Consider the following 25,289-nt stretch of genomic DNA (forward strand, 5'->3'; position numbering starts at 1 on the left):
GGTGGTTGATTTCATGCCGTTAATCCGGTCGCAAGTCCCAGACAAAACCGAAACCGTTGAGGCATATTCGAAACGAATCCTTGTAAGGCTCTTAAATCTACTCCCAAAATCTACAACCAAGCTGCATATTGTAGCTGATAGGTATGACGGAGTGTTCGGCCTTGTAAACATTTCCGGGAATCCTATTGTTTTAAAAGACAGTAGTGGATGTCATGAGCGGAGAGGAAATACAGTGACGAAGAGTTTTATCGTTACGAAGAGCATAATGCTAGAAAACTGAGATATTTTGCTTATGCAGTCAGAGAGTAAGGGAAGACTTATCGAATGTATTTTTGAATTGTGAAGCCATGTCTGTCTTTCTGAATTGAAATTTACCATTTACGTCTCTGGTGGATTCAGTGATAGAATGAAGGGGCTAAAACTAATCCCATCCAAAATGACTTTGGATCCGAACTCGGATTACGAAACGAACTTATGCAGCACACGTGAAGAAGCATACACGCGTGGTGCTCTCCACGTTGCCAAATGCTACAGAAATGGATGTTCCCAAGTAATTGTTGAAGCAAATGACACAGACATTGTTGTCATTTTATTACAGAACAATCGCGAAACATTCCTCTGCAGGTGTGACCCAGGCTATGAACCCGAGCTCTACGTACACTTCCGTGACAAAGTCTTTCAAATCCATAGAACTGCGTATAGATCATCGTGAGCTGTTAAAGAGTCAATAGGGCTGCTCGATTACATTTGTGGATGTGATGCGGTCAGTTTTTTCTTTTCGAAGGGCAAAAAAACATTTGCTACATATGCTGGTAAATCACAGCTCATTCACTAAACTGCTGATCTTACATAGAAAGTGAGGAGTGATATAAAAAAAATCATTAGCCTATATACGAGCCCGAAATTTTGCGTATCCGTACGAAATTGACTGTATCGGTATATAGCAAAAAACAGTCCGAATTTGATTATCTCAATGACCTTGAATTCATTTATTTCCCAGAGAAATAGCTTACCCCCAACAGATGGTTCTTTCGTATATCACGTCAAGAGAGCTATACTTCAGTGGAGCATTATTCTTCAGGCTGTGATTCCTAAGCCCTATATCTTCAACTCACTTGAGTTTGTCTGGGCCCATCACGACATTTTAGGAGTCAGTCCAGTGACTTCAGCGCTGACCCCCTGGCCTCCATCTGTCAACAAGGCTTCCACCTTTTGTTACCGTAAAACTGTGTGTGGTAAAAAGTGCCCTTGTTTGGGGATAAAGCCATGCAACATTCTTGGCGCATGTGTTGGGCGATGTGGTGCCGACAGCGACGATTCGGACAAGTTTTAGTGGTATTTTTTTGTATGTTTGAGGAAAACCGCTGGGATGTGCGGGAGTTGTATTTTGACAGGCTTTACCTGTAGCTTTACTTACAGTACTTAAAATGATAAACACTCTTTAATCATGTTACAGGTTTAAGCTTTCAGTTTCGGTCGAGCATGGTTCTTCCGTGTCCGTTTACTACCTTACAAAGCTTCGTAGGTTGATTATATTCTGGATTTACAACTATATTTGTAAGAAAATCGTTTATAGCAAATTAAAAGCATATAGCAACTAAAGTTGAAAAACGATGACCAAGTTAACACTACCGTTGGACTCGGCGTCAAAATTTGGCATAAAATCATGTCCTGCAATACCATTAATAAAAAAAAAATATTTTTGGGCCTACAAATAAGTAATTAGCAAATAACAAACGAAGTTAAGATTGGGCTGGGAAGTAAAGTTCATATTTGTATTTGGCGTTAAATTCTAGCATAAAAGATGTGTCACATCCTCATTTTGGACAAATGTATTTTTGCATATATTTTTAGGCCTATACTTTTTCAAAATATTCTACACGGCTTCACCGAACAGTTTAAGCTTTGAACTTCACAGCAATGTGAACCTAAATACGAAAGGTAAATTCTGGAAAAAAAAAAAAAATTAAAAACACAAAAACTATAGAAAGGTCCGAGATACGTGGTTTTAGTTGAAAATGAACCTTTGAATTCTGAGATTTTCGAGGAAAATTAATAAATATTAGTCTATAGCTCCTGGGCTATACGATATATCGGAAAAAATTTAACATATTCTATGAGAAGACCATATTAGGACCAAAATGAGATGTCGCACTACTAAATCGGAGTGGTATAACTTTAGAAAAAAAAAGAGTGTGTACACGTTTTATAGGCCTAAAAAGGGTGTTTTTTGCTTTTACAAGGTCAAGCCGTGATCTCCAACATTGCCCCCACCCATATTCGGATTCAGCGCGGTCGATATAGTCAGAAACTATTGTCAAACTAACTGTGTCTTTCTGACCACCTAGTTGTCACATTATAGTGGTCTGGCTCCGGGACTAGTATGTAGCTTGAAAACCCTAAACTAATCTGTAAAGCTTTCCATAGTCTTACACCAGTTGCAAAATCAGTAAATTTCAGTATACAATTCAAATCATCTTAAAAACATCAGTGTAAAATTAAATATTTTAAAAATATATTTAGAATGTGAATGTCGTTTGCCCAAGTCCAGAAATGTTTCTATACCCATAAACCATTTTAGATTACTTTCGTTGTTGAACATACAGTTTTAAAGTAGACTAAAGAGATAGTCTAAGATAGTAAGTTCTCAGTAATAGTTAAACACGGTGTATCAGTTAGCTTGTATGGATTCCGCTTCTGCCGAAACAAGATGATATAAATTTGGAATTTTTCACTTAACAATACAGCTGACAAAACCGATTGTAAGGAGACGATATGAATCTCGTCATAAAAAGTTGGATTTTTCTTTTAAATGGCTTTAATTCAGATGAAGGTTGATGATTAAGAAAATAACTCCTTAAACAGGAAACTTGAGCTTTATCAACAAATTTTCCCAAAAGAGTTTGGTAAATTTAGTTCTCCCTGAATTTTGAGTTTTCTTTCAGAAGGGGGGGGGGATAAAAGTCAACCCTTGTTAAAAACAAATCTCGGCAAGTACTGACCAAGGAATAATCGAATTTATATATAGTCCTAGAAAACAAAGCCGTCCTAGCCGACTAATTCCCACTCTAGGCTAGGGAAATCCTTTGTCCAGGGGTTCGACTCTTGATGTTGTAGGTTAATTGGTATGGAACGAGGATCAGTTGTGTGACTCTGTAACCTCGGACAGAGTCGACCCAGCTCTACATGGGTACCTGAAGAATCTGGAGAAGGAAAACAGGAAGGGTGTGAGAAAGCAAATAATGTTTGACCTCCTACTTCACTTCCTGGCTGAAGGGCCGTGAAACGGAAATCAGCATCAACGGTAAGGACATTAAAGTACAATGCCGTATTCCTCATCTTACGTATTAACCAAGAAATTTAATATATTATATTAAAATTTCAAATGATACATATCAGTCTTGATAAAATAATTTCTGAGAATGTTTCCAAGAACGTTGTGAAACTTGTTTCCAATAAAATTCTACTAGTGCGGATAACAAGAACCCATTGCAGCATCAAGCCACCCAAGGTAAATAGAGCTGCTTACATTGGTCTCTTACTCCGTCACATTTGCAGCTGCTATCTTGTATCAGTCCATTACAACTTATGTCTTCTATTCCCCCAATTTATATAGTTAGTCAAACGAATACATAAAACCATGTTCCTACTTTTAATGTGCTTATTGGGTGTACCCTATATAGATAAAGCATGCATTAAAGCATTTCTTATCAGCTGATCCCATAAAAGGGGTTTGGTGATTAGGACATTTCTCAAATAACAAAGAAGATGTGAAAACCTTGTTAAGTTATTTCATCTCCTTCCAAACCAACGCATCTGACCATAATAAGCATTGTCCTGTTAACTGATTAAAAAAAAAGAAAAAAGATTTTTTTCAACTCAGGGCAAATTTTATAACTTAAAGACCTTTCCCCAGGGGCTGTGGGGGGTTATGTTATCTCCAAAAGCATGGTTATTTGACCTTTGAACTATGCAGAACAAGACGGCTATCTAAAAAATTTGATCGGACGACTTCAGGGCAAAAAGGGGCGCAAGAGGGGGGCTAGTTGCCCTCCAATCTTTTGATCACTTAAAAGGGGTAGTAGGACTTTTAATTTCTGTTGAGCCCTCTCCCCATTTTCTAGGACCTTTTGTTTGATACAATTATCCCTGGGAAAAAAACAAACAAATCTTTCTTTGTGGAAAACACAAACAAAATTCCTCATTTTTGAAAATAGGAGCTTGAAAGCTCCGTTTCATGGTTATCTGATACGCTGGATTTGACGGTATGATTTTCATAAAGTTTTTTTGACTTTTAGGGGGCGATTCGTTCCATTTTCGAAAATCAGGCAAATTTTTTCAGGCGCGTAACCTTTGAGAGATAATACTAAACTTAATGAATCTTATATATCTAAAATCAGCACAATAAGCAGATTCTTTTCGTGTATCCATTAATATCAAAATTCCGTTTTTTTTTTTAATTTCGGTTAGTATTAAGCCGTGTCGCTTTTTTATTAAAAAATAAAAAAGCGGATTTTTATAAAATAAAAATCGGATTTTTATCCGATTGATAGATATTTGAAGTTCTTCCTAGAGAGCAGATCTGAGTAGCCTTCAAAATATAAAAAAATAATTATTAATCTAAGATTGAAAATAGGGTTGATGCATCCTCTACCCTTATTAAAAAACACTATTCTTCTCTTAAAATTTCATCTACAATATCTTTAAGTCTAAAAAGCCTCATCAAACTAACTAATTTTCTTCCTACATAAATCAGACCAATGCCTCTATAATCAGAATTATCATTCTTGTCACCTCCCTTATAGAAGGATTCAGTTCGACTTTTTCTAAAATTGCTAGGTACTTCCACTTTTTCAAAAACCATGTTCATGATCTTCAGTAACTAATCTCTAACCTTTACCCATCATATTAACAGCCCTCTTGTAGCTAAATATTGATCCAAAGGAGCTCTTATGAAAATGTGATCCAAAAATGCCCTTTTGGGGGCTTTAAGCAGCCCATACCGACATATACAACCACTTACTTCTCCTCTATTAGCTAATGCCAAGCTCTGCAATACACTGCACAAATTGTTGAAGTCTCAGATAAATGGACATAGTCAAACGAAGATTAAGAAAACCAAACCATTCATTGTGATGAAAGAACAGTTAATAAAGAGTAACCCTCTTAAATAAACACAAAAGGCTCCAAAAATGTAATTACAATGAAAATAAGTAAAAAAAAAAAAACTACGGGAAGACACTGTAAGTAAGAGGTAATCGTGTTAGTAGTAACCGAATTATGTTTTTCCTACGTCTCTCTTTTAGGTACCATCAAAAGATGAGATGTCAGGCTGTTGGGCTACTGACGGCTATTTTCTACGTTAACGTTAGCACTTATGCTCACACATCACAACAGATTCAAAATCTAATAAGAAAGGCTTTTCCAGGAGCTACTTGCATTATTGTCATCAGTCAAACCCCTATTTCAAATTTAAAGCATAATTTTCCAGTGATCAGAATTTCCAACGTCAAATCCCTTCAAAATATCCAGCCCAGTAATTGTCATAATATACTTTTGATTTCAACACCAGAGGAAAATAAATCAGTAGAAAATGTAATGCTTAAGCTTCTTTCAAAGAAAATCTTTTTGCCTCTAGATAAGTTACTAATCATATCTGCTAATCCAAGGGGAATTGGAAAAAAATTAATCGGTAGTTTCAGCTGTACAATAGTCGTTAAATTGTCTAAGACTGGACCTCAGATTTATTCCCAACACATTCGGAACCTTCAGGGAGACGTAGACTTAAAAGCACGTGGCGATGTTTACGATATACCCAACCTATTCAAGTCTGGAATAAATTCAATAAAAGGATCTAACATGAGACTTGGTACGTTTGCTTTTCCACCCAGCATCATCTTCGATGAGAAAAACGAAAGATTTGAAGGACTTGACATTGACATCGCGCGCACTTATGCAGAATATTTAAAGTTAAACTTGAAAATAATTGAGCCCGCTGATGGCCTATTGTGGGGAGCTCCAACAAACGATTCACGACTTCATACAGGCAACACTGGAATGATTGTACGGGGAGAAGTTGATATTGGTGTTGCAAACTACTTCCTCATGCACAGTTATTTACCATATGCTGAATACATTTATCCGCATGATTATGATACCTTTGGAGCACTTGCACCACCTCGAAAGAGATTAGCCAAGTGGAAATCACTTGTTGTCCCTTTTCAACCAATAACATGGCTAATTATATTTATTTTTGTGATTTTCTGCTATATAGCAATCTTAAGTATATCAAAAGCCTATAAGGAAATAGTGTCTAAACCAGTTGGAATCCTAGATGGCTATGTTAATGCCGCTACTTATAATATTCAAGCTCTCTTTGGAAGCTCTGCTAGCAACAACACAAGTCCTGACTCGTTGAAAATTTATATTTCTCTACTTTGGGCTGCGTATTTTTTCGTCGGGATTTATTATAAATCCAGTTTATTGGCAAATTTAGCAGCACCTTTACTTGAGCCACCAATAGAAACTTTTGAAGATGCTTATCAGCTAGGACTGTCCGTTGTTTCAACAGGTGACTCGTTTTTACGAAGCTTCGAAGAATCTTCGGATCCAATAATGCAAGCTTTAGCGAAAAGATTTTATGTCAGTATTGATATGGATCAAATTGCAAATGATATTGCAAACGATAAAATCATTTTCATGGAATCATCTGAATCCCTAAAGGTAAGCATTAGAGTTCTTTACGTACTGTTACTAGATCTTTCTAAAACAAAGGTTAACCATTACCAATGAGTTCCTTTGTCAACAGGTAAACATTAAGTAATGCCGTTGCGTTTCTTAAAAACTAAAAGAATCCCTAGTTTTCTAATGCATACAAGAGATAAAAATTTTTTGTTATGACATGCCAGTCCTATTCTTTTTCATATTTTGACGTAATAATAAACTTGATTGATTTATAAGGCCCAGGGGAATAGTTTAAGCCCCTTTTTGCATATAATTTGCTTCAAATAAAAGATATTTGTTCTGAAAAGGCGAATCATTGATCCTAGGTTCAACGTTCGGGAAGTTTTAGAAGTCACACTGACAAACTACACTTTTTTTCAGACATTTTTATATTTTTTAAGGATCAGAGCACCTAATCGACTCTTAAACTAAAACTGTAGAATCACAAGAATATCCTATTCTAAACAAAAAAGGACTACTAATGAAGAATCACAAACAATTTTTTACTATCTAACTAGTCATGTATTTTGGGGTTATAGGGCACCTAGTGGCCAACTCCCTGTGAAAATTCACCGAAAAAATTATTTTGGCTTAGCCATTCCTTTACAGCAGTAGTTTCTTTTTTTTTAAAATTTGTTAGTGTTAAAGAAAATTTGCTACTTCTCGCAGAAATCTTGTTATCATAACAAGAATTGCTACTTCTAAGAAAAGTTGTGTATGCATGACAAAAAGTTTGTTACTTATAACAGATCAGTTGTCATCATAACGAAAAATGTTATTTCTAGGAAAATATCTGTGGGTGTTTGTATGTTTCAAATGTTAGAAGACTCTTACACTGATGATGACTTGTGTCATAGCGGTAGCAAAACGTTATTATTGCCTATTGTCAAGAAACATTAAACCCAAGAATGATTGGTGTTCGAGGAAAAAAAAAATCGTATTCTCTAACGTTCTTACATGGCAACAAGTGAGAAACGAGTGTGTCTTATCGCTATGAAATATTAAAGCCCAGAAGGGCACTATATTCCAGGAAAAATCATAAGGTATTTATCTAGATAATAGAGACTACACTAGAACTCCGGACGAAGTAATATAAATCAAGACCATAGCAAGGAAATTGCGATCAAAGTATAGAAATTATGGTCAATTTCTATGCAATCATTAGCATAAAAATGAAACCCTGACATTCATAATAAAATAAAGCAAAGTATAGAAATCACGGGTGACCCCAGAAATCAAGACCATCGTAAAAATCAAGGGCAAAGTGTAGAAATCGCGGTCAACCTGTAAATTCATTACCAAGACAAAGAAGGCTCGAGAAGTGTTTTAAATACTCTGTGGTGTGAAATGCATTGGATTAACATGTTCTAGCAATGAAATATTGAGTCCCCACAGTTCAAGTTAAAAAAAAAAAACAAGAAAAAAGTGGTTTTATAATGGAATTCTTTAGTTTATTTTCGAAGGGAAATAGGTTGAAAATGTCCTAGGGGGTAAGGGTTGGTGTCATTTGGAGGGCTGGTGCCGGTGTGGACCATGCTCTGGACCATGAGTATACTTTTTATCGGTTTGGGTATCTAGCCTTCTCGTAAGATGATCTTCTAAGCTCTCCCATTAGGTATCTTTGCTTAACCCTACACAGGCAATTGTTGTAAAAAAACAAATCTGTACTTTTCGAGCTTGGACTGCCATCTTGCTGTGAAAAAATACTGCTTTTATCAACATCTTTCGTTGGGGCTGAAAGATGGCAGTCGATTGATACCTTCGGGGAGCTGCTGTGTGACATGTGGCCTAAACAGTGAGTCACCAAACCAAGGGATAAGAAAAACGAATAAAAAGGTAGGCAATTTCTAAGCTAGAAACTGGAAACAAAACGAAAAGGTAGGAGATTCCTTGCATGTCATATGCGTATAAAATATATACCGTTTAGAATTACTGTAGTTTAAATTCACAAAATAAGCAAGAATTTGGAGCAGTAGCAAGATAAACTTCCTCCTGTTGTAAAAATACAACATCGGACGATCGTGGCTCAAAATTATGAAACAAACAACTAAGTAAGAAAATAAAAAGGGTGAAGAAAACACTATAATTTTACACCAGCTATTATGTAGGAGGAGTCCCTCCTACATAGTAGCTCAAAGCACCCCTCAGGAATGGTGGATCATTGAGTAGACAGGGTGTTTCATATGTCTAAGTTTTGTTTTCTTTCTAGATGGCGGAATCTTACGACAAACTAAGAAAACGAGCTCAAAATCGCCGAATTGACGCAGAAGAGGCGGCCAAGTATATTTTTGACATTCGAGAAGACATGTTGTCTGATTTGTCCGACGATGATGATGACAATGATCCAGACTTCCTGTCTCCAGAAGATCTTATCGATGATCCTGATGCAGACTTGTTGCCTCTACTGGACAATCTCCACTTCTTCTTGGAACAGGATGACGTGGAGGCTAACACTGAACCCAGTGACGATGACTCGGGGAAAACTCCACCCTCCAGTCAGCAACAGCAACCGGTAACAACACGTACTGGAAAATCAAAGAAGAAATCGAAAGTCCAAGAAAAATTCGACTGGAGAAAACCAGAGATAGAAAAAGTTGATCTGTCTTGGAAAGGAGAGCCTCGCCAAGTTGCGGGCATCTTGGAGACTCCACTGAAATACTTCCAAAAATTCTTTGACGATGAACTTCTTGAGCTGATAGTTGAACAAAGTAACGTCTTTGCACTTCAAACTGAGGGATGCAACCTCTGCCTCATTGCCGAAGAGCTAAAAGTTTTCATGAGCATTATTCTATTATTTGGAGTGATAAAAGTTCCCTATTATTGAATGCACTGGGAAGCAGCCACCAGATACCCTCAAATTGCCGACAAGATGGGCCGACAAAGGTTTGACAAGATCAAACGTTTTCTTCATTTCAACGACAACAATAAAGCTAAGAAACCTGGAGAACAAGGATTTGACAAGCTATACAAGATTCGACCCGTCCTGAGTCATATCCGTTCCAAGTTTCTTGAAGTCAGCCCCGAAGAACACCATACAATTGACGAGCAAATGATTCCTTTCAAGGGGCGAAGCAACTTGAGACAATATCTACCGAAAAAGCCGACGAAGTGGGGAATAAAAGTGTTCACAAGAGCCGGTGTGTCAGGTTTTGTATATGATTTTGAAGTTTACCAAGGGAAGGGAACTCTTGTTGAAGATGACATAGAGCCAGATCTTGGAGTCGGAGGCAACATAGTTCTATGTCTGATGAGTACTTTACCAAAGAAAATGAACTGCAAGATTTACTTTGTCAGCTTGTCTTTGAGCTTGAAACTAATGAGTTTGCTCAAAATTAAAGAATTTCCTTGTATTGGTACATTGAACAAAGTGTGACTAAAGAGCTGCCCACTCCTCATAGATGGTGAAATGAAGAAACAAGAGAGAGGAATGTCAGATTACAGGACTGACATTCATTCTGGCGTTTTTGTAGTGAAATGGTTAGATAACAACACGGTTTGCTTGGCTTCAACGTATGCAGGAATAACGCCACAGGATACGTGCAGACGCTGGAACGTTAAGGATAAATCCAGGGTTTAAGTTTCAAAGCCAGCCATTGTTTATGAGTACAACCTTCATATGGGTGGCGTAGATTTAGCAGACATGCTGGCGGAGATGTGCCGAACTAATCTTCGAACACGAAAATGGTATATGAGAATCTTCTGGTGGCTTATTGACACAGCAGTCTGCAATAGCTGGCTTCTTTTCAGGTCAGACGTCAAAGCACTGACTTCAAGGACAGACGAACCGATGATCTTGAGAGCCTTCAGGTCTGAAGTTGCTGCAGGGTTGTATGCCTCGGCGCGTGTGATACCCCAACGTAAACGTGGTAGACCATCCGCAGATGTTGAAGATAGTCCCAGCCCCAGCCCCATTCGAAGTCGCAATCGAATCCGACCGGCAATATCTGCTCAAGCCGATGGATTTGATCACTGGCCAAAAAAGACTGAAAAGCAGAGCCGCTGCAAAGAGTGCAACTCGGGATATACCACTTTTGAATGCGAAAAATGTGACCTTCCACTGTGCCTTACTGCCAAAAACAATTGTTTTAAAGCCTTCCACACCAAGTGAAAATGCCCCATTTTTATATACTCGAGAGGCTAATGTCGTATTTTTACAACATGGTCTAAAATTGACAATTTTGAATAAATTATGCAAAAATAAAATTTTTCGTCAATAGTCTGACCTAGAGATTACATGGGAAGCGTTGTAGATTTTTCCTGGTATTCGTTCATATAGTGGCCTGTCAAGGGTTAAAATATACATCGCCGTTAATATGCAACATGCATGTGTGTGTGCCGTGCTGAAGCGCCATGGAGTTCTCTTAGTCTAGTTTGTGAGATACACTTGCGTCATTCATATTAGACCTCATCACGGGAAATCCAGGGGTCTTCCAGAAAAACAATATATCAATGGCTGGAATTTTGCCAGGTCACGGATCTTGCTAGCTGAGCGCTAGAAACTGGGATTATGTGATTTTAGAGGTGGATGTATTTGAGAAACTCAACGATAATTTCCTTATTATTACTACCTTTAAATTATCTCGAGCAAGACCGTTTTTTAGCCTCTTTTACCGCCGAGCTGAAGCCCGGATTCCGTTCCAGGAATGAGTAGACACAGACCAAACTCCCCCACTACGCGTAGGATGGGCGGATTCTGTCCCTCAAAAAGAGTAGACACAGACCAAACTCCCCCCACAGCGTACGGGGTGGGCGGGAACAAGAATTTCTCGAAATAGAATTTCTCCTCGTTTGCCTGTTTTGATAATTTTGCTGAAAAACGTCCCCCCATCCCCTGGGGATTTGTCGGGCTGGGACAAACCTCTTGGGAGGATTGGACACTTCTTCCAAGGTGACCAGCCTGCAGGTCGGTACCTTAGTGGATGGAAGCTGGATAACAATAAATGTACGCTTGAAAATTAGCGCTTTGCGTAACAATAAAAAAAAAAACAGTTTTGAGTTGGTGACCGAAAAACAGGCTCCCCTGCCCTCACAGGCACTCCCCTCCCTCGTCTTTCCTTAAAATAAGCATGTTATTCATTATTTTTTTTTATAAGACTCAATAATGCCTAAGAAACTAAATCTATTATCAATGCGCCCTCTAAAAACGAATGCTAGGTGGAAGGTGGAATCTTTTGTTGGGATATTGTGAAATATCCATGAATTTATCTTAATGAAAAAAAGGGTATTTCCTTAACAGCTATTAATATGTCTTAAATTTGCATCTAATATCACTCCCCATCTTCTTATCCTCCTGGGTTGCAGACTAGAAGTCTCGGTTTTCTATAATACACGGTTCTTTTTGTGTATATTATGACCCCCTCCTTCATATTTTTGCTGAAAAATTTTGCCCTGGGCGTGTGTCGGGCTGGAACAAACCACTCGGGGGGATTGGACGCTTCCTCAGAGGTGAGCAGCGTGCAGGTCGGTACCTTAGTGGATGGAGGTGGGATAACAATAAATGTACGCTTGAAAATTACCGCTTTGCGTAACGATAAAAAAAATAAAACAGTGTTGAGCTGGTGATCGAAAAACACGATCCCCTTCCCCACAGACGCCCCCCTCCCCTGAAGTCCTCCCCCTTGTCTTTGCGTGAATTAGGCATGTTATTCTTATTTTTTTTTATAAGCCACAATAATGCCTAAGAAACTACATCTATTAGCAATAGAGGGCAATGCGCCCTCTGAAACTGAATACCAGGTGGGAGCTGGAAAATATTGTTAGGATATTGTGAAATATCCATGAATTTATCCTAATGAAAAATGGGTATTTCGTTAAATGTTCTTAATATGTCTTAAATTGCATGTAATATCGCTACCCCTCCCCTATCTCCTGGGCTGCAGACTAGAAGTCTCAGTTTTCTATAATACACGGTTCTTTTTGCATATATTAACGATACGGCTTTTTTCATTTTTTATTTTTGTCGTGTTTTTTAGCTGTACTTTTTATGTTTTATTGCTTGTCAATTTGTTTTCATTTACAGTATTTGTGTTTTTAAGATTTATTGTTTGTGATTCGTCTCTCATATCTAGGTGTTTACGTAATTTAAACATACATTTCTCCTTTATTGTTAAAAATATCTTGAGAACAAATGTCCCCTGGAAACAAAATATTTTTCCAAGTGCGTGCCAAATTTGGCAGTAAACACTCCGTTCTAACGAGTGCCAAAAAATGGGGAATCTCAGGTGTCATGCATTAGTTTAGTTTTAGAATATGGATCAAGATACAAAATATTGGCACAGGTTTCATGGGCGACTTGCTTGGGGTGCTGTACCATTGGAGGGGAATGACCTTTCGAGTCCTGGTGAGGTCATGAACCCTAGAAAAAAATATGAAAGGTGTTTTGAGTGAAAAAATGAAACGCCGAAAATAAAGGCTTTTGGGTGAAAAATGTCAAAATCGTATTATCTGGCAGTGAGGGATGCGTAATCATTACCTAAACTTACATAAAATGCGTTCCACCATTAAGTTAATGAAGAAAGACGCTTTCTGGGGTTTCAGGTGTCGTTAAATTACAAGCAGGAATTCCCCCATGGGTTCCTGTGGTAGGGTTACGCGAAATTGCGTTAAGCATATTAGACCTCTCCGTTTGTACGTCGTATGACGTCATTGGAGCCAGAGGGGGTGTCATGGATCCTTGCCAAGTGTGTTCCCTTTAATAGAACCGGTAACTGCATTGCGTAGGTGTGAGGGCGTGGTAGCTCCACTTATCTGGGCCCTTTAAAGGCGATGGGTGTGTCGCGTGGTGTAACATGCGCTAGAAACAGTGGTGTGCACTGTAATGTCATAGGGCATGTGCTAGAAACAGGGGTGAGGGGTTAGGAGCTTATTATCAAAACTTGTGTATTATACGGACCACATTCCAAGTAGTTGAAACAGTTGGAAATTTTGCCTAGAAACAGGGTAAGCGCTCGGAATCTTGTCAGCCGTCGCCTAGAAACAGCTGACCGCCTTGTATAGGTGTGTCACGTGACGTCATAGGGTTGTAATAGAATAAACACCTGACCGATCCATTAAACTCTTTCCAAGGGCGGGGATTTCGCCTAGATACAGCTGACCGCATTGTACAGGTGTGTTGCTTGACGTCAGAGGGCATGTCTTTGAAATTCTCTGGGAAAAGGGATATTGGCGTACTTGAACCTTCTGCTATGGGCGTGCTTTAAAGCACAGTGGCTAAACTACTAGCGCTGATGACGCAGTAGGTTTTAGCTTTTACAGTGAGAGAAGGAGGCGATACCCAAACTCTTGTTTGTAGTGATTTTTGTTCATTTCAAGCTTGATTTGCATATTCAATTCAAGTTTCACTCGCATTAAGATTTATTTATTTACATTAATATCTATTGTATGTTGGTTTGCATTGATTGTTTATTTAATTTCTGTTTGTTTTAAGTTTCATTTATACTTCAATAGGTTCATATCAAGATCTTAATATACTTCATATTAAGATCTTGACTTTAAGATCTATTTATTCATTAATATTATTACTTGTTGTAAGTAGTAAGGGCCCAATTCGTTGAAAAGGGACAAGGAAACCTACACCTGAGGCATGAATATACAATGTAGTCTAACCGGTACATTGGCTTATCAAGGACAGTCGCCTATTACTATGAACGGTAGTTGCCTTAGCTGACGGGTTTTTATGAGGTAGCATCCATTTTTTTTGGGGTCAAACAAACCCATTTTTTGGAACTAGGAGCGAGATTGTGTGATGCAATCTGACTGGTTTCGTTTCACGGGTTCATTAATAGAACGACTAATATTTTTGAAAAGGGTAATTACTTCTAAGTTCAATAAGCAAATTAAACTTCCGATGGTTAAGAAAGCGTAACGGGTAATTAAAGTATGAGGAATGGGATGCCATAATTAGAATGGTTTTAAGTTGAAAATTGTGACGTCAAAATAACTCTATTTGCGAATTTTTTGCGAAAAGGTATTTGTGTAAAGGTATTGCGTTGGTTTAGAAAGCGTAACGGGTAATTAAAGTATGAGGAATGGGATGCTATAATTAGAATGGTTTTAAGTTGAAAATTGTGACGTAAAAATAACTCTATTTGCGAATTTTTGCGAAAAGGTATTTGCGTGAAGGTATTGCGTTGGTTAAGAAACAAAAGGTTGATGATTAAGACATAGATTTGTCTAATTCTCGTCAGAAAACCAAATCATATTCAAATATTTTCTTGGGGAGAAAATTTTAAGTTTTTGTATTAATGTGGATTTTAGTTCACATTTCACAAACTTAGTCTTAGTTAAGTGAAAGTGTTTTTCTGAACTTTCAGAGGGATGAGGGGGTAACTATTTAGTTTAAAAATTAGTTTACGAGTAGAAAATTGCTTCACTACATATAGAGCTATTGTGTTTTTTTTTCTGAACTTTGTGAGGGAGGTGGGTGGGGGTAACTATTTAGTTTAAGAAATTAGTTTACGATTAGAAAAATGCTTCAATACAGTTAAGGCTTTTGTGTTTTTCTGAGCTTGCTGAGAGCGGTGGGGGGGGGGGGTAACTTTTTATTTTAAAAAATAGTTTACGATTAGAAAAATTCTTCACTATAGATACTGCTATTGTTTGTTTTTTTTCTGAACTGTCTGAGGTAGGAGGGGGTAACTATTTACTTTAAAAAATTAGTTTAAGAGTAGAAAAATGTTTCACTACAGATAAGGCTATTGTGCTTTTCTGAACTTTCTGAGGGGGGAGGGCGATGGTAACTATTTAGTTTAAGAAATTAGTTTACGAGTAGAAAAATGCTTCACTACAGATAAGGTTATTGTGTTTTTCTGAAGATTTGTGTTTTTTTCTGAACTTTCTGAGGGAGGAGGGGGGAACTATAGATATTAAAAATTAGATTACGTGGTGCAACCTGCGACACTAAATAACCGGCTCTGGTGTTTTTCTGCACTTTCTGAGAGAGGTGGGGGGTAGAATTTTATTTTAAAAATTAGATTAATATTATAAGAATTCTTCACTAAAGATAAGCGTATTATGTTTTTCTGAACTTTCTGAGGGGGGGAGGGGGTAACTATTTAGTTTAAGAAATTAGTTTACGAGTAGAAAAATGCTTCACTACAGATAAGGCTATTGTGTTTTTCTGAACATGTATTTTTTTTTCTGAACTTTCTGAGGGAGGAGGGGGTAACTATTTAGTTTAAAAATTTGTTTACGAGTAGAAAAATGCTTCACTACAGATAAGGCTATTGTGTTTTTTTTTCTGAACTTTCTGAGGGAGGTGGGTGGGGGTATCTATTTAGTTAAAGAAATTAGTTTACGAGTAGAAAAATGCTTCACTACAGATAAGGCTATTGTGTTTTTTCTGAACTTTCTGAGAGAGGTGGTGGGTAACTTTTTAGTTTAAAATTAGTTTACGAGTAGAAGAATGCTTCACTACAGATAAGGCTATTGTGTTTTTTTTTCTGAACTTTCTGAGGGAGGAGGGGGTAACTATTTAGTTTAAAAAATTAGTTTACGAGTAGAAAAATGTTTCACTACAGATAAGGCTATTGTGTTTTTCTGAACTTTCTGAGGGGGGAGGGCGATGGTAACTATTTAGTTTAAGAAATTAAATTACGAGTAGAAAAATGCTTCACTAAAGATAAGGCTATTGTGTTTTTCTGAACATGTGTGTTTTTTTTCTGAACTTTCTGAGGGAGGAGGGGGTAACTATTTAGTTTAAAAATTAGTTTAAGAGTAGAAAAATGCTTCACTAAAGATAAGGCTATTGTGTTTTTCTGAAATTTATGAGGGAGGAGGGGGTAAATATTTAGTTTAATAATTAGTTTAAGATTATAAAAATGCTTCACTACAGATAAGGCTATTGTGTGTTTTTTTTCTGAACTTTCTGTGGGAGGAGAGGGTAAATATTTAGTTTAAAAAATTAGTTTAAGATTAGAAAAATACTTCACTACAGATAAGTCTTTTGTTTTTTTTTTTCTGAACTTTCTGAGGGAGGAGGGCAGGGGTAACTATTTAGTTTAAGAAATTAGTTTACGAGTAGAAAAATGCTTCACGTATTTTTACGCGAAAACAACTTCAACCGTGCCCAGCCCCCCGCGATCATAAATTAAATTATAAAAAAGTTTCTTTAGCTGAAAGTAAGGAGCAACATCAAAACTTAAATACGGACAGAAAATAGATTTTTACGTGAAAACAGCTTCAACAGTGCCCAGCCCCCCGCGTTCAAACATTAAATTAGAAAAAAAAGTTTATTCAACTGAAAGTAAGAAGCACCTTCAAAACTTAAAAACGGACAAAAAATAAATTTTTACGTGAAAACAACTTCAACCGTGCCCAACCCCCCGCGATCAGAAATTAAATTATAAAAAAGTTTCTTCACCTCTTGAATACACAATACCGAAATTTCATTCAACTTTCATGTAAGAAAATTACTGAAAATACAATTCTCTAGTTCAAATGTGGAACTTAAGTCCAGTTTTGGATACTCATAATGATGAGGACTGATGATTCTAATTCAATATATTTTTTTTTTATAAAAACATACTTTGTTTTAAACTTCGAAATTATTCAACTTTATTTTTTTATTTTTTTGTATGTATCTTAAAATAACAAAATATGCTTACGGTTCTAACAATTGTACTCTATGATTTCTCAGAGACACGATGCGGCTTTCCCATTGGTACTCTATGGCAGGTTATCGACACTACCTAGTTTATTGCATGCATTAAATTAGTATTTTTTACGCAGTGGAAGGATAAATACATAAGTCATATCTAAAAAAAAAGTGAAGATGGAACATTTTAATAAAGCGTGTTCACATGATAATGTTATTGTAGCATTGAATGCCGACAAGGAGAAGTATTTAAACTATGAAACAAGTACAAGTGGTAGCACTATTGGAAATGTATGTATGCATTGTCATGACAGTAAGGAATTAAATTTCTTTGGACTACCGAAAAGATTCCATTGTACAAATGGTGGATATGCGAGATTGAGATCTCCGGAGATAATTGCACTCAAAGAGAATGCAAACAAAAAGATAATCGTTGATGATAAAGGACAACTCCTTGCTACTGTTGCAGGTAACACATTACCTACTGATACATCTAATTGTCATCTTTTAGGTATTAGCATTCAACGGAAGGTCAATAAAAGAAAGGCCTACTCTTCTACTAATATCGTAAACCATATCTTGGCTACGTGCCAAAACTGTTACCTGTGTAAAAATGATGTAATAATAGACAGTGAAATTGCCAGAAAAATTAAAAGAGCATTGTCAGAAAATATCACTATGGAATATCAAAATGAATTGATGAAAAACAAAGTGCCAGCAAACGTTACCACCATTAATCAAACAGTCGATGAATCAAATAATAGCAAAGATGAAACGTATATTGAACCTGTCGGTGACACACCCGTAAATATTGTGTATGACTCAAAATGGAATAATGATTATTCTACCGATTACGAGTTAAGAGAAGACAATAGCTACAATATCAAGAGAGATCATGGTGAACTATTTTATGGAACAGATTCAAAATGTCCGAAGTTGATTATTGATATTAATAATGTATCATAATATATTTTTGTATTAATATTCTACATGGCGTTATTTCATTAAAAGTATATTATGCATTACATTGTTACGTCTTCATTATTTTTAGAGTAAGCTAGCATATCAAACGATTAGAATGTCTATTAAAACATTGGAGATGTAAGAAAAGGAATTCGCATACATCTATTGTCAGACACATGGGATAACATTGTTCTATAAAAGGTTCATAATAAAAAAATAGTTTGGGACAAGAAAAAAAACCTAAAATAATGTCGTGAAATCATTTTCAACACTCAGAGCAGGGGGGGGTGTTGGGATTGAATCATAGAGAAACAACGAATTTACTCTTTTTTTTAAATGTGACTCAAAGACGTTTCGTTCTTTTCACTGACTTAAAATTGCATACAAACGAGCCAATCAGATGTTACAATCCTTTTGTTTGCTCAGAATTCAACAAAGCAACGACGGTTAGGCTACTTTATTTTGCATGTTATTTCTAAAGCCAATTAAGATGAAGAAATGTATTCAAAGTCAAGGCTATAAGAAAAAAAAAGTTCTGGATATTTTTATCAGTTTGTAGTTTACGCAATAATATCAATATCAGTAACGATTCTATTTGAACTTTCTCTAAGTTGATCAAATTTGTCTGTAAACGGTTCATGATAAAAAAAATGTTCAAATGTGGAAAAACGCGTGTGAATGAGTTGAAATAGAAATTTTTTAACATGAAATGACTGAAAAGTGTTTTGGGGGAGATGGGTTGATTGGCAGAAGGATGTATTAGCATAGTTATAGTGGAGGCCGAGTTGCTAACGAAAAACCCGTGTGGATGATTTGAAATAAAAAATTTTAACAAGAAATGACTGAAAAGCGTTTTCGGGGAGATGGATTGATTGGCAGAAGGATGTATTAGCGAAGTTAGAGTGTAAGGTAAGTTGCTAGTGAAAAATCTATGCTAATAAGGGTTTTTGACCGTAAACTCTAGTTTTTTGTAAGAAAATTATGGAAAATGCAATTCGATGGCTAATAAGTGAAAATTGCGTCCAATTATGGATCGAAAAATAAACTATTTCTGTATAATCTGTGCTAATAAGGGTTTTTGACCATAAACTCTAGTTTACTGTAAGACAATTATGGAAAATACAATTCTCTAGTTCAAATGTGAAACTTAAGTCCAGTTTTGGATACTCAAAATGATGAGGACTGATGATTCTAATTCAATATTTTTTTTTTATAAAAACATACTTTTTTTTAAACTTCGAAATTATTCAACTTTTTTTTTTTATTTTTTTGTATGTATCTTAAAATGACAAAATATGCTTACGGTTCTAACAATTGTACTCTATGATTTCTCAGAGACACGATGCGGCTTTCCCACTGGTACTCTATGGCCTGTTATCGACACTAACTAGTTTATTGCATGCATTAAATTAGTATTTTTTACGCAGTGGAACGATAAACACATAAGTCATATCTTTAAAAAAAAGTGAAGATGGAACATTTTAATAAAGTGTGTTCACATGACAATGTTATTGTAGCATTTAATGCCAACAAGGAGAAGTATTTAAACTATGAAACAAGTACAAGTGGTAGCACTATTGGAAATGTATGCATGCATTGTCATGACAGTAAGGAATTAAATTTCTTTGGAATACCGAAAAGATTCCATTGTACAGATGGTGGATATGCGAGATTGAGATCTCCGGAGATGATTGCACTCAAAGAGAATGCCAACATAAAGATAATCGTTGATGATAAAGGACAACTCCTTACTACTTTTGCAGGTAACACATTACCTACTGATACATCTAATTGTCATCTTTTAGGTATTAGCATTCAACGGACGGTCAATAAAAGAAAGGCCTACTCTTCTACTAATATCGTAAACCATATCTTGGCTACGTGCCGAAACTGTTACCTGTGTAAAAATAATGTAATAATAGACAGTGAAATTGCCAGAAAAATGAAAAGGGCATTGTCAGAAAATATCACTATGGAATATCAAGATGAATTGATGAAAAACAAAGTGCCAGCAAACGTTACTACCATTAATCAAACAGTCTATGAATCAAATAATAGCAAAGATGAAACGTATATTGAACCTGTCGGTGACACACCCGTAAATATTGTGTATGACTCAAAATGGAATAATGATTATTCTACCGATTACGAGTTAAGAGAAGACAATAGCTACAATATCAAGAGAGAACATGGTGAACAATTTTATGGAACAGATTAAAAATGTCCAAAGTTGATCATTGATATTAATAATGTATCATAATATATTTTTATGTTAATATTCTACATGGCGTTATTTCATTAAAAGTATATTATGCATTACATTGTTACGTTTTCATTATTTTTAGAGTAAGCTAGCATATCAAACGATTAGAATGTCTATTAAAACATTGGAGATGTAAGAAAAGGAATTCGCATACATCTATTGTCAGACACATGGGATAACATTGTTACATAAACGGTTCATAATAAAAAAATATTTTGGGACGAGAAAAAAAAACCTAAAATAATGTCGTGAAATCATTTTCAACACTCAGAGCCGGGGGGGGGTGTTGGGATTGAATCATAGAGAAACAACGAATTTACTCTTTTTTTTAAATGTCACTAAAAGACGTTTCATTCTTTTCACTGACTTGAAATTGCATACAAACGAGCCAATCAGATGTTACAATCCTTTTGCTTGCTCAGAATTCAACAAAGCAACGACGATTAGGCTACTTTATTTTGCATGTTATTTCTAAAGCCAATTAAGATGAAGAAATGTATTCAAAGTCAAGGCTATAAGAAAAAAAAAAGTTCTGGATATTTTTATCAGTTTGTAGTTTACGCAATAATATCAATATCAGTAACGATTCTATTTGAACTTTCTCTAAGTTGATCAAATTTGTCTCTAAACGGTTCATGATAAAAAAATGTTCAAATGTGGAAAAACGCGTGTGAATGAGGTGAAATAGAAATTTTTTAACATGAAATGACTGAAAAGTGTTTTGGGGGAGATGGGTTGATTGGCAGAAGGATGTATTAGCATAGTTATAGTGGAGGCCGAGTTGCTAACGAAAAACCCGTGTGGATGATTTGAAATAAAAAATTTTAACAAGACTGGCTGAAAAGTGTTTTGGGGGAGATGGGTTGACTGGCAGAAGGATGTATTAGCGAAGTTATAGTGGAGGGCGAGTTGCTAGTGAAAAATCTATGCTAATAAGGGTTTTTGACTGTAAAGTCTAGTTTTTTGTAAGACAATTATGGAAAATACAATTTGTTGGTTCATAGGTGAAACTTAACTCCAGGTATGGATCGAAAAATAAACTATTTCTGTAGAATTTGAGCTAATAAGGGTTTTTGACCATAAACTCTAGTTTCCTGTAAGAAAATTATGGAAAATACAATTCTCTCGTTCAAATGTGAAACTTAGGTCAATTCTCTGGTTCAAATGTGAAACTTAAGTTCAGTTTTGGATACACATAATAATGAGGACTGATGGTTCTAATTCAATATTTTTTTTTTCATAAAAATAAACTATTTTTTTTTAAACTTCGAAATTATTCAACTTTATTTTTTTGTACTTATCTTAAAATGACAAAATATGCTTACGGCTTTTAATGTTTTCACGAGTTAGATATACGATGTAGAAATTAAATTCAAGAAATTATGAAAAAAATTCTCAGTAAGTAACAATTTCTTTATTGAAGTCAACTCTTGGATGCGCAATACGGAAATTTCATTCAAGAAATTATGAAAATATTTGTAAGTAAGTAACAAACTCTTTATTGATTTCACTTCTTGGATATTCAGTACAGATACTTCATTCAAGAAATTATAAAAAAAACGCAAGTAAGTAACTTTTTTCTCTTTATCACAAACAATTTTCACTTAGCTACACGATGTAGAAATTTAATTCAAGAAATTATGAAAAAATTCTCAGTAAGTAAAAATTTCTTTCTTGAAGTCAACTCATGGATACACAATACGGAAATTTCGTTCAAGAAATTATGAAAATATTTGTAAGTAAGTAACAAGCTCTTTACTGATTTCACCTCTTGAATATACAGTACAGATACTTCATTCAAGAAACGTGATTAAACACGTTTTGAAACTACATGCTTACGGAAATTCCATTCAAGAAATTATGAAAATATTTGTAAGTAAGTAACAAGTTCTTTATTTATTTCACCTCTTGGATATACAGTACAGATACTTCATTCAAGAAACGTGATTAAACACGTTTTGAAACTAAATGCTATTTGCTTGCCTTTCCTTGTTACTTTTCCAAACGAGCGGGGATTCCCCACTGGTTCCTACACATTGCAAAAAGTGAGCAGTATGAAAACTCCATGTTTTCAACCAGACTGGTTTTTTAGACAACACACCCGTACAATTTCTTTCTTGAAGTCAACTCTTGGATACACAATACGGAAATTTCATTCAAGAAATTATGAAAATATTTGTAAGTAAGTAACAAACTCTTTATTGATTTCACCTCTTGGATATACAGTATAGATACTTCATTCAAGAAATTGTGAAAAAATCGCAAGTAAGTAACTTTTTTTTCTCTTTATCACAAACAATTTTCACTTAGCTACACGATGTAGAAATTTAATTCAAGAAATTATGAAAAAATTCTCAGTAAGTAACAATTTCTTTCTTGAAGTCAACTCTTGGATACACAATACGGAAATTTCGTTCAAGAAATTATGAAAATATTTGTAAGTAAGTAACAATCTCTTTATTGATTTCACCTCTTGAATATACAGTACAGATACTTCATTCAAGAAACGTGATTAAACACGTTTTGAAACTACATGCTTAGGGAAATTTCATTCAAGAAATTATGAAAATATTTGTAAGTAAGTAACAAGCTCTTTATTGATTTCACCTCTTGAATATACAGTACAGATACTTCATTCAAGAAACGTGATTAAACACTTTTTGAAACTACATGCTATTTGCTTGCCTTTCCTTGGCACCTTTCCAAACGAGCGGGGATTCCCCACTGGTTCCTACACATTTCAAAAAGTGAGCAGTACGAAAACTCCACGTTTTCAACCAGACTGTTTTTTTAGACAACACACCCACAGAGATGACACACACATAGAGACGAGACACGCACAGACACGACACACAAACAGAAACTACATGCTATTTGCATGCCTTTCCTTGGTACCTTTCCAAACGAGCGGGGATTCCCCACTGGTTCCTACACATTGCAAAAAGTGAGCAGTACGAAAACTTAGAGTGGCGCGCCACTCTAAGTGAACCTAGATCAACCCAACTTTTAGGATATCTCTCTCACAATGACTCTGTTTGTGTGTCGTGTCTGTGCGTGTCTCGTCTCTATGTGTGTGTCATCTCTGTGGGTGTGTTGTCTAAAAAACCAGTCTGGTTGAAAACGTGGAGTTTTCGTACTGCTCACTTTTTTGCAATGTGTAGGAACCAGTTGGGAATCCCCGCTCGTTTGGAAAGGTGCCAAGGAAAGGCATGCAAATAGCATGTAGTTTCAAAACGTGACTCTGTTTGCGTGTCGTGTCTGTGCGTGTCTCGTCTCTATGTGTGTGTCATCTCTGTGGGTGTGTTGTCTAAAAAACCAGTCTGGTTGAAAACGTGGAGTTTTCGTACTGCTCACTTTTTGCAATGTGTAGGAACCAGTGGGGAATCCCCGCTCGTTTGGAAAGGTACCAAGGAAAGGCATGCAAATAGCATGTAGTTTCTGTTTGTGTGTCGTGTCTGTGCGTGTCTCGTCTCTATGTGTGTTTCATCTCTGTGGGTGTGTTGTCTAAAAAGCAGTCTGGTTGAAAACGTGGAGTTTTCGTACTGCTCACTTTTTGCAATGTGTAGGAACCAGTGGGGAATCCCCGCTCGTTTGGAAAGGTACCAAGGAAAGGCATGCAAATAGCATGTAGTTTCAAAACGTGTTTAATCACGTTTCTTGAATGAAGTATCTGTACTGTATATTCAAGAGGTGAAATCAATAAAGAGCTTGTTACTTACTTACAAATATTTTCATAATTTCTTGAATGAAATTTCCGTAAGTATGTAGTTTCAAAACGTGTTTAATCACGTTTCTTGAATGAAGTATCTGTACTGTATATTCAAGAGGTGAAATCAATAAAGAGCTTGTTACTTACTTACAAATATTTTCATAATTTCTTGAACGAAATTTCCCTATTGTGTATCCAAGAGTTGACTTCAAGAAAGAAATTGTTACTTACTGAGAATTTTTTCATAATTTCTTGAATTAAATTTCTACATCGTGTAGCTAAGTGAAAATTGTTTGTGATAAAGAGAAAAAAAGTTACTTACTTGCGATTTTTTCATAATTTCTTGAATGAAGTATCTGTAATGTATATCCAAGAGGTGAAATCAATAAAGAGTTTGTTACTTACTTACAAATATTTTCATAATTTCTTGAATGAAATTTCCGTATTGTGTATCCAAGAGTTGACTTCAAGAAAGAAATTGTATGGGTGTGTTGTCTAAAAAACCAGTCTGGTTGAAAACGTAGAGTTTTCGTACTGCTCACTTTTTTGCAATGTTTAGGAACCAGTGGGGAATCCCCGCTCGTTTGGAAAGGTACCAAGGAAAGGCATGCAAATAGCATGTAGTTTCAAAAGGTGTTTAATCACGTTTCTTGAATGAAGTATCTGAACTGTATATTCAAGAGGTGAAATCAATAAAGAGCTTGTTACTTACTTACTAATATTTTCATAATTTCTTGAATGAAATTTCCGTAAGCATGTAGTTTCAAAACGTGTTTAATCACGTTTCTTGAATGAAGTATCTGTACTGTATATTCAAGAGGTGAAATCAATAAAGAGCTTGTTACTTACTTACAAATATTTTCATAATTTCTTGAATGAAATTTCCGTATTGTGTATCCAAGAGTTGACTTGAAGAAAGAAATTGTTACTTACTGAGAATTTTTTCATAATTTCTTGAATTAAATTTCTACATCGTGTAGCTAAGTGAAAATTGTTTGTGATAAAGAGAAAAAAAGTTACTTACTTGCGATTTTTCA

General features: G+C 35.8%; 1 protein-coding gene across 1 annotated transcript in view; it reads left to right on the plus strand.

The window, feature by feature from the left end:
* Window positions 1-5,319: 5,319 nt before the first annotated feature.
* The window catches only part of LOC148948611 (ionotropic receptor 21a-like), a 64,350-nt gene continuing 44,380 nt past the window's right edge, over window positions 5,320-25,289 (plus strand). The window contains exon 1 of the mRNA XM_089094121.1: window positions 5,320-6,723. Coding sequence (XP_088950247.1) covers window positions 5,320-6,723 — 1,404 coding nt within the window. The remainder of the gene's footprint in view (window positions 6,724-25,289) is intronic.

This window comes from Artemia sp. Qi Xiang Cuo, chromosome 9, assembly GCF_049724085.1.
Source record: "Artemia sp. Qi Xiang Cuo chromosome 9, ASM4972408v1, whole genome shotgun sequence".
Lineage (NCBI taxonomy): Eukaryota > Metazoa > Arthropoda > Branchiopoda > Anostraca > Artemiidae > Artemia > Artemia sp. Qi Xiang Cuo.